General features: G+C 32.3%; 1 protein-coding gene across 1 annotated transcript; it reads left to right on the top strand.

The window, feature by feature from the left end:
- The first annotated feature begins 2956 nt into the window (after positions 1-2956).
- LOC134706848 (heat shock 70 kDa protein 12A-like) lies at positions 2957-8574 on the top strand. Its single transcript, XM_063566164.1, has 5 exons — positions 2957-3057; positions 3879-4207; positions 4496-4714; positions 5713-5872; positions 7048-8574. The coding sequence occupies exons 2-5, from the start codon at positions 3890-3892 to the stop codon at positions 8508-8510; spliced, it is 2160 nt and encodes a 719-aa protein (XP_063422234.1). The 5' UTR covers positions 2957-3057; positions 3879-3889; the 3' UTR covers positions 8511-8574.
- The last annotated feature ends 2597 nt before the right edge of the window (positions 8575-11171 follow it).

Here is an 11171-nt window from a genome sequence, read left to right as displayed (position 1 = left end):
CCACTCCACTAAGTCATATATCAAACAAACATATCACAACCACATCAAAGCTTTAGGCTTCTTCTGAACATTTGAAGGTGGCTTCTGTGTATTGGCTACCTAAACTACACAAAAACATTTAAATATCGTTTCATCTTGGCCTCTAGTAAGTGTTCTACAACTAATCTTTCAGTGCTCTTAACTAGTTCATTAACTACTAAAGAGCGTATCATAAACTATTGTAATAAAATATATGAACATAGTGGTATAAACCATTTTTGGAGTGTAAAAAATTCTTTGGTCTGTACACTACACTCCCACACTATCTTATTGAACAAAAGTTTTCCTTTTCAATTAAATGGTCGTTTGGTAAAGCTGAATGCAAATATATTTGCTGCAACTCATTTTAAGCCTTCTTCTCTAATGAGAAAGGTAAATATGCTAGATATACTTACTGGAGGTGTGATGAGATGATTGAAGCTGTTAATTTTCTCCTTGATAATATTTTACTTTCGAAAATTAAAAAAGTGCTGTTCAGAGTAATTAGTGCTGTGCAACATGAATGGCATTTCACAATTCACAATTCATAATTGGTTTAAAATTATTTCCTTCAATATTTCAACGTTAACGTACTCCAAAACTACACGTCCTTTTGGTGCTTTGATAGCATGTTTATATTGATTAAGATTTTTCATCCACATAACCCCTTATTACAATAAATCATTTGACATGAACATATTATTTCTAAACTCAAATCATTCTGAAAACATGGCATATGTGTTAATTTTTCCTGGAAAAAAAGGCGAATGTGTGCATATTTTAGTAAGACATTCACGAGTTGATTGATATATTTAATTCATGAAAAGTACAGTTAAATTCGTTAACCATAAACTGATGAATCTTTACGTAAATCAATATATGCAAACAATTGTAAATGAATCAGTTTTTGATACCAAAATTGAATGTATTCTTTTATATAGATGATGCTCTCACTAAATAATTCAAAGTTTGGCTACGATGTTGAACCTAACTATCTATTCCATCTCACTTGAAAGAAAATATACAACAGATACCGTTAAGTCTGTATTGTATCTTGAGTTGCATCTAACATTTGTCAATCAAGGTCTGTGTGTGTTGTATTTTAGTGTTTCTGTTGTGTCTTTAGGTTAGTTTGGAATAATAAAACAATAGAGGAATTTAAGTTTCTTAATCGTGAACTGTTCATTTCTATGTAGGAAAAAGTTTAATTTAACAAATACTGAACTCCGCCGAATATTCTAAACGGAAGTCCCTAATCAAATGGCAAAATCATAACATTCAAGCAGCGCTTGCATATTAACACTCTATTTCAGACTGCTTGCATTACCTATCAGTTGTCAGCACTACATTGATGACATGAATATCAAGTAGATGGTACTTTTATAAGTTTACTGTTTGCAAAAGTATCAACTATTCCAAATACTAAGGATTTTATCATCCCAGGCATTATATTTTATAGTTCGTTTCTGTGTGTGTTGTATTTTAGTGTTTCTGTTGTGTCGTTATTCTCCTCTTCTATTTGATGTGTTTTCCTCTGTTTTAGTTTGAAACCCGGATATTTTTCTCAATCGATTTTTGATTTTCGAACATCGGTATAGTACTGTTGCCTTTATATATTACCTTAGCAGTATATGGCACATCCTTTTGGAAATTTGGGTCCTAAATGATCTTTAACTTTATTCTTGTTCGGCTTTCTAACTTTTTTTTTATATTTGCATCAATGCTGATTGTTATGTAGACGAAACGCACGACTGGCGTACAAAATTAGAAGTCTGGGACCTTAAAAAAACTTGTGAAAAAAAAATGTGTCTCAATAAGGTTTCCAGATTCTATGTTCCTCTTTGATCAGTCTCTTGTGTACGTTTAGTTAGAGAATTTTGTTTCTTAGAACCGATCTGAAAACTCAAGTGATTTTATATGTTAAAATTTTAAGGGGATGTTGAACACATGCCAAACATATGTTACCTCACCATATTAGTTATTTGCCTTTCCAAAGTCAAGAACAAAGGAAAGATAGTGAATACTGCTATAAAGTATAAAACAATTAAGGTAAAAGAAAAGCTATAAGAAACAACTGTTCTACAATTCGAATCCCCATTAAACTGTAATTTCCTTAAAATACTACGACTTAGATATGGTTATATTGATAAATTAACTGTTTACAAAATTTTGAATTTTTGAAATACGAAGGCTTTTCTAACTCAGGCATATATTACCTTAGCTGGATTTGGCAAAACTTTTAAGAATTTTGGTCCTCAATGCTCTTCAACTTCGTACTTTATTTGGCCTTTTTAACTTTTTTAGATTCGAGCGTCACTGATGAGTCTTTTGTAGACGAAACGCGCGTCTGGCGTATAAACAAAATTTAGTCCTGATATATATGATGAGTTTATTATTTGACTTGCTGGTCAATAACATAAAATAAAAAAAAAACATAACTCATCGTGAAAACAATTAAATTTTAAAATGTTGCATCTAGTGAGTGCTCAATATGTGTTAAGTTAAAAAACAGACCGATGTAAGGTCCTTTATTTAATTCAGTATTAGTCCCTTTCGTAAATAAATGGTAAGCGATTATTCTGTTATGTGTATTATAACTAAGTGTCTTTCATTAGTTGTATTCAACAAAATACTTCTAACTGCAATTTTTACACTTAAATGAACGTTAATATCGTCGGCAAAAGTTAAATGTCAACATATATGCAATACTTTATCCGTAACAAATTTAAGCGTTTGTGTTTAAACTATTTTGTCTTAACAATTCAGAATAATAATGCATTTAATAATTGGGTATGACTGCCAAATTAATTAAACTGATATATTAACGATGAATGTATAAATGGTTACCATTCGAGCATAACTTTATCTAACGCTACATCTTATTAAATGACTTCATTGTTTATAACAGGTCAGTATTTCATGCTAATTAATATGTATTGATTCAAGTATAACATGTACAACAATATGGACTCCAACATTTTATATTGATGAAACGGCACTTTTAACACGAAAAACGTAAACGCTGATGGACTAGTCTTGGTAAGTGTTAAAAGAGTATGTCAGAGGTTTTGCACCTTTCGTTACATTGAGTTTTAGTTATATTTTGGTTGCTGATTTGATATTGGTGTATGCGTGCGTGTTTTGTTAATTCCATCTTAATATACATACAATAATGTCCAAGGCACTGGTAGATGTACATATTTTTATACGTTCAAATTCAATGATAACATGTTGTGTTCTATTAACGTTATTGTCTATTTTAAATGCATGCTATCTAACTTTTGATTATTTATTTTTTTAGAATTTTCCAACTTTCGTTATCGAACATCTGTTCCATCAAACTAAACCTCCCCTTGCAAACTTTGTTAATGACAATGCCATTATATATGGTCTTCTTGGATGATGTACTCTGTATCCTTCATTATGTAATACTGTAATATGCATTTCAATAGAAATCATATAACATAATAGTTCTTCGACTTTAAATTTATAATTTATGACAACCAGTATTTACTGGTACGTTATATACAATAGGTTGGAAGTAATAAGCTGTCCTCATCCGCCTACATTTGACGAGGTGCTTGTCCGGGGAAAAGTACATGCACATCAATGTCAATTCGAACATTGACATTTCAAACTTGTCAAAAGAAAAAAATAGACTTTGAAAACTGTTTCAAAGTTTGGTTCCATAAACTTCAACAGATAAAGTTCCACATCTGCAAACTGTCATAATTATACAATGTAAAGGGAATCATTTACATACTTTATTAAGAATAATGAAAAGGAGAATTATTTACAGAATGATAATAGTCAACATTGAAATATTTTTATTATATTTTGCTACATTCTTTTCTTTCAAGTGAAGATATATATGGATGAAGATTATAAACTTCTCGTAGCTGCGATCGACTTTGGCAGTACAACAGCTGGATATGCCTTCTCTTTCCGACATGAATACCGAAAAGATCCCTTAGATATTTCTACTTTCCTTTGGACCACTGGAAATCATGATATTGCTACAAGTAAAGCTCCATGCTCTGTTCTGCTGGACTTAGAGAAGAGATTTATAGCATTCGGATATGAAGCTGAAGATAAGTATGAAGGAATACTTGCTAACAATCTCCAAGATGATTGGTATTACTTTAAAGGATTCAAAATGTTACTATACAAAGCTATTGAGAATGGGGAGGTAGGTGCAAACTGTTATTTTAGTGCAGTAAAAGTACTTGAAAGTGAAATACAGAAATATAAGACATATAACTATGAAAATTACCAATGCTTTTTGGTATATAAAAATATATATAACATGTAGTAGAAAAAATTAAACATCCAAGGAATTGAGTTTGAGGATTAGAATAGTATAAGTACTAACTACTTAAATGATATTGTAAATACTATAGAAAATAAATATGTTTGTCTATTTATTGTATCCTTTACTTTGTCCTTTGTCAAAGTAATGCTTTCTCAAATTTTATAGGATATTGCCAGAGATTTCAAGATTGACGATGTGGGAGGGAAATCTATGTCTGCACGACGTATATTCTCCATTGCTATCGGGTATCTACGTAGACATTTATTGATACAGCTCCGTGAAAGGAATGTTGGATTACACGAAAGTGAAATTTGGTGGACTATTACAGTACCATCAATATGGACTGAACCTGCTAAAGAGTTTATGATGCAATGTGCGGAAAAGGTAGCATCAATTAATCAAAAAGTCAATTGCATTATGTAATAGGATATAACGAAAATAAATGGATATGAATGATTATCCAAAGTTATTTATGATGCTACCTCGGATAAATAAAATACGATTTACCCCTCAAAATCGATAATGCTTGCTTTACTCATTTGAACCTACGCATATATGGTTTAATACAGTTATGAACACACATTAATAAAAGGATGAATTATGATTGTAAATTTGTGTTTTAATAGTTAACATTGTAAAAATACTAAAACTCAGATTACATCTATCTTAGCGTGACTGTGCTTAACAGGAATTTAACAAATCAGTTATTATCTGTAATAGCAAAGTTTTTTCTTGAAAAATACGACCTCTATAATCTTTAAGTCGAAAACATTCCTTGTAGGTGACATATACAGAAAATATGGCAAAGATTAAATGATATTATGAAAAATGCACAAAACTATGTAATTTTAATACCGGTTGGTTGTTTAACACATCTATATCTACAGATTACAAAGCACTGTCTTCCTAGAGAACACTATGCTTCGGAAATGCCTTTGCGCAGTGTCAGCGTTTAAGAAGTTTTGAACTAAGAAAACTGAGATAATAGTTCATGATCGCGTACTGCTAGGGAAATTGCACATATCGCATTGCTTTAGGCGAATACTAACAGTTTAACTAAGAGTGAAAATCTCAACAATGACTCGCTCTTCTGTAGAACACGTTTTTGTTATTCAGAGTCTTTGCAAAATACTTTGTATGAACAATGAATCTTAAAAATCTGGAATCACAACTGATTTTATCGTTGTTTTTTTTCTCTCGCTAATCATTTTTTGTACGTAGAAAAAATCATTTATTATCATACTTACACGTGGTTTAAATTTTCAGTACTGTTTAAGTAGTTTCACGTTATTTATGAAACTATTTATAACATGTTAACTAAGATTTTATCACAAAATCATCGAAACTATTTCTGATATGTTAAATTCATGTTCATTTAATAGGCTGGTCTAGATCGACAAAAGGTTTCCATATTGTTTGAACCAGAGGCAGCTTCAATACACTGCAGGCTACTTCCTGTTGATAAATTTATTGGAAATAACAAAGTGACGAGTTTTAAATCATTCGAAGCTGGTAGAAAATATATAGTTGTTGACGCCGGCGGTATGTATTGAGTTATTGTAAAATTAAGTGGAGTCTCAAGTTCGAAAGATCTCATATCACAAGACATTCCCTTAAATTATCTATGAATAATTTTGATATTCCGAATCAATTTTAAATGCCTCAAATCGCAAACAATTAAGGAGTTAATATATATAATATCCCATGAACGAAAAGGGCAAATGTTTACTAGTAAAAAAATGACAAAAAAAAAACTAAAAAGAATATTAATCTGATATACCTAGAACATGAAGAGTTCAAATGTTTAATGCCTTGAAATAAACAAAGTTAAATAAATGAGTCATATTCGAAAAATCAAGAGTAAAATGCGTCATGTTGGACAAGTAGAGTGTACATATGGATGCGAAATAATGAACATCCCAAATATGAAATATTCGACAATAGAAGAAACAAATGTACAGTGTACAATAAAAACGGTTTCATATCTGAATGATTTACACCATGGATCCCAGGAATATCTGAAAGAAAAAAAGACCTCAAAACAATAGTCAATATAGAAAAGAATATCAAGGTGGTTTTTACTTACTATTAAATTCATGCTCGTCTAATATTTAATAGACAAATCTTTGAAAGCACAACATGCTATTGACAAATCATTAAAAGCAAGTACCTTACTTTTTTTCCAAATCAGCTACAAACGCCTATTTTTAGCAAATACAGACCGAACCAACTTATACGTAAGCAGGCGTCAGTAATGGAAAAGGATTATTCAAAGTTAATGAAAGCTAGCTCAAAGTCAATAACATCTAATAAATAGATCATGTTCTATCAAAGTATCAATTAGTATAACTTCCAAAGGATTATCATATTTTGCTGAAACAATTATTAAAAACAGAACACATGACAGATATGTAATCCAAACATTCTGAGAAAAATCAAAATTCCTGTAACAAATATGAAATAAAAGATGCATTATAATCGCCAATGAGGCAACTCTCCACAGGGGACCAAATTACACAGAAATTAAAAACAAGTCAGTTTCTTTAAAATTAAAGGGTGATACATACTTGTTGCATGTGCTAAGTTTGCAAGTGAAAATTATTTTTAATCGGCAAATATACTAAGTAAATGATAAATGCTATTTTCAGTCGCTATTGTTTTAATTTTTTTCTTACTCACAAAAAACAATCATTATATACAACACCATTTTCTTTTAGGAGGTACTGTAAATATTTCCACACAGGAAGTTAGTCGTGGAGAGGAGATCGATATGCTTTATAAAGTTTCTGGTGGACCATGGGGTGGCGACAAAATTAATGAAGAATTCATGAAGTTACTATGTAATGTATTTGGAGATGACATCATTCAACAATTTAGAGACTTTAATGGACCGGATTACTTAGATTTAACCCGACAATTCGAATTAAAAAAGAAGACGTACAACAGATTTTTGAAAAATGATATTGTCATGAGGCTTCCTTTCGAACTCTGTGATCTTTTTGAGACATATACTGGTCGAAAAATAGAAGATGCAATCTGCAAGTCAAAATACTCTGGTAAAATAAAGTTCAAAAAGTCTAAACTATGTCTTTCGCCTGAGGTGTTTGAAGATCTTTACGCTGACATTGTATTAAACGTAACACAAGAAATAGGCAAAATCTTAAACCATCCCCGATGTAAAGATGTAAGCGCTATATTAATGGTTGGAGGCTTTTCTGAATCTGAAATTTTACAATTGGAAATTAAAAATGCATTTCCAGATTTACAGTTCTTTATTCCGATGGAGGGTGGTCTTGCTGTCCTTAAGGGTGCGGTCATTTTTGGACATAACCCAAGAACATTTGGCACTAGATTGTGTAATTTTACCTATGGCGTCAATGCCATGCTGCCTTATAGTAAAAGACGTCATCCTGAATCTCATCGTGTTATATGGAATGACAAGCCGTATTGTTCCAATATATTTCGTGTACTTTTTATTGTAAATGAAGAAATAAAAGAAGGCGAAGTAAGATCTATTCGTGTTATAGATGCGTTTGAGACCGAAGAAGCTCAAGAAAACAGGTTATCCCCAATAAGAGTTCAAATATTCGCTAGTGATGAAGAAGATCCTGTTTACACGACTGATGAAGGCTGTCGATTACACGCAGAAATAGTTGTATCACCACCAGACGGAAAATGGCCTCGGCGTGTTTTTGGAACTGTTGAATTAGAATTTGCCGGAACTGAAATGATAGGAACTTATATATCAGATGACACAGGCGCAAAAACGTGCGCTCGATTTGAATATTTGCCGTCTGTGTCTACTTCAAGAGCATCTTCTGCAAGATCAAGGCGGGACAGTTTACGTTCAAAAGGTATTGTTGAAAATCATTTCACTTCAAAAGCGACTTTACGAACGATTCAGGAAGAAGATACGTACTCAAGAAGAAGCAGAAAGTCTACGGATAAAAAACAAATGGGTTCCTCTGTAAGCCTTGACACAATTTCAGACGATCAAAGTTTTAAAGGCAGTTTCATGCTTAACAGAGGAAATCTTTATAAACACAACTCTAGGACATCCATCTATTCGGATAATGAAGGAAAAGGTTCAACAGCAAGTTTAAGACAACTAGTTGCATCGACTACTAGTATAAATACTACAGATTCCGACAACGACGAAATCAAAATTGAAGTAGACTAGCTTATACAAATGAATTTTTGTTTTGTTGTTCAAAGTCTTTAAAAAAATTAGGACATTAAACTATCGATTAAAGATGTTTTATAATATATTATAAACAATCTGGATGGTTACTAAATGAGATTAAATCGCATTATTATCCTTGATAAACGGCAATTTGATATCGACCTTTGGTTTTTTTACCTTAAGTAATAATCGTAGACCAAAATTCATGACTTCTATTCATATTTTAATTTTCTAAAGGCTGATTTTCTTCGGTTTTCGTTGGGTTTTTCTTTTTTTAAAAGTGCGAACATGTCTTTGTTTGGATAAAAACTCAGTATTGACATCATGCTTATAATCTGACGCTTGAATCGTAATACCTGGAAGACCAAATTAAAAACAAAGAAGAGGAGAGCATTTATAAAAGCATTACATTCTAATAAGGCTGAATCGAAGGTAGGTGGAACTCTCCGGGTATTCGGGCTTCGTTCATCAATAAAATATAGCCGCCGCGAAATAGTTAGTAGTGCTTAAAGAGGCATAAACACCAAAATATAATGAACGTATTAATCAATCATATTTTTTCTACTAGCAACCCTCTTTTAATTAAAAGAAAAGAATGCAAATTTAGTTTTATTTTGCAGTTGAAATACTACATTTAGCAAAATCATAATCTGGGACCCTCCGGGTGTGGGATTTTATCGATGTGTTTAAGACCCATTGTTGGCAATTGACTGTTTTCTGCTCTTTGATCGGGTTGTTGTCTCTTTGACACATTCTCTATTTTCATTCTCAATTATAATAACCATTGATGAAAAAAAACCAAGCAAACCAAACCAAACAATGTATTTAATAAGGTATTAAAGTTCTTTCTTTCTGTCTTTCTTTCTCTACAGATACATGATCCCAATGGAACCAATTGAGGCACTTGTAAAATCCAGCTACCTTTTTGGAGGAGAAGGTTTGAATTACCCGTCTTGTCGTGTGAAGAATGTTCATAAAGAATGTGTCACTGTATTTCACACAAACAATCAATCTTTTAATCGATATAAACTGTCAAATATTTGGTTTATATGTTCTCTTCAAACATCAGATATACTAGTATACGGGTAAAACGGTATCGATAGCTTAGAATAAAGGTGGAAAATACCAAAAGGGACATCTAAAATTAGCAAGTCGGAGAATAACTGATCTGACAACGCCACATGTAGCAAAAATGTGAAAAGCGAACAAGTCGTACTAACCTACACAAAAAAACTACATACTTAGCAGCATAAAAATCACCAGTAAAATCGATGAACTCATGTGCTCTAGGACTAATGAAAGATCTTGATCCTTATGCTGTACCCGTCGTTTTGCAGATGCAAGACCTAGAAGTTATGTATTTTAGATATCTTAATTCTTGCCGACTAATTACTTTATTATTATGACGCCGACTTCAAACAATAACTACTTAGGAAGAAAGATAAGTAGTTAGCAATATCCTTTACTTTACATTCCTGTATATAGATGATGTTCTCTCACTAAATAATACAAATTTTGGTGGCTACTGTAACCGACTTACTTTCTCGGATACTTAATTTCGCGTTTAGCTCTTTCTAGTCCACTTCGCGGCGATTTAATTTCGCGATTATCTTATTAACATAATGCAATTGAATAAGGAAAGATCCAAGTTATTTATATTAGCGACGATTTAAATTCATGTTTTTTGTTCTTCTCGCAAACGTCGCGAAAATTAATCGCTCGCGAAAATTAGTTGGTTTACAGTATGTTGAATGAATCTATCCTATCAAACTAGAGATAACGTATACTACAAATACAGTTAAGTCTGCCTCATATCTTGACTTGCATCTAAAAATTGACAATGAGGGTCGGTTGAAAACAAAGCATTGCGACAAAAAAAAGATGATTTCAGCTTTTCATTTCTATGTGGCATCATTCCAAAAGCGTCTGCATACGGAGTATATATCTCCCAATTGATACTTTAATCCCGGGCTTGTATTTTCTATCATGATTTCCTTGATAGAGGGTTGCTGCTCACAAGGAAGCTATTAAACCAAGAGTTCTTACTGAAATCCTCCCTTCGTAAATTTTACGGACACAATCACGAATTGGTTGACCGTTATGGTATAAACGTTTCACATGTGAAAGCGGATATGTTCCATATGTCGATACTACAATACCCTTTCCTTTTCACTTATGTGACCTACCGATTAAGACTATTTACTGAACTTGTAATAACATAAGCAACACGACGAGTGCCACATGGGGAGGAGGAGCTGATAACCCTTCCGGAGCACCTGAGATCACCCCCAGTTTTGGTTGGATTCGTGTTGCTTAGTCTTTAGTTTTCTATGTTGTGTCTTCTGTGCTATTATTTGCCTGTTTGTTTGAATTTAGCCATGGCGTTGTCAGTTTGTTTTCGATCTATGGGTTTGACAGTCAGTCTTGTATCTTTCGTCCCTCATTTATATATATTTTGATTTCTATACATATTTTAAAAAAGTAATTTCTCACAATAAAAGTGATAGTAGCACAAGTGATTCCAGCTTAAACACCACAAGAAAGCTTAAAGACTTTTATTTAAATGTGTGCAGCATGGAATACATATGTTTTATGCATATACACTTTTTAGACTAGGGAGTAAACCAAATTATGCAGTATTGTATACGTGATGAACGT

Source organism: Mytilus trossulus, chromosome 2 (assembly GCF_036588685.1).
Source record: "Mytilus trossulus isolate FHL-02 chromosome 2, PNRI_Mtr1.1.1.hap1, whole genome shotgun sequence".
Taxonomy (NCBI): domain Eukaryota; kingdom Metazoa; phylum Mollusca; class Bivalvia; order Mytilida; family Mytilidae; genus Mytilus; species Mytilus trossulus.
This window is presented reverse-complemented; position numbering and strand designations above follow the sequence as displayed.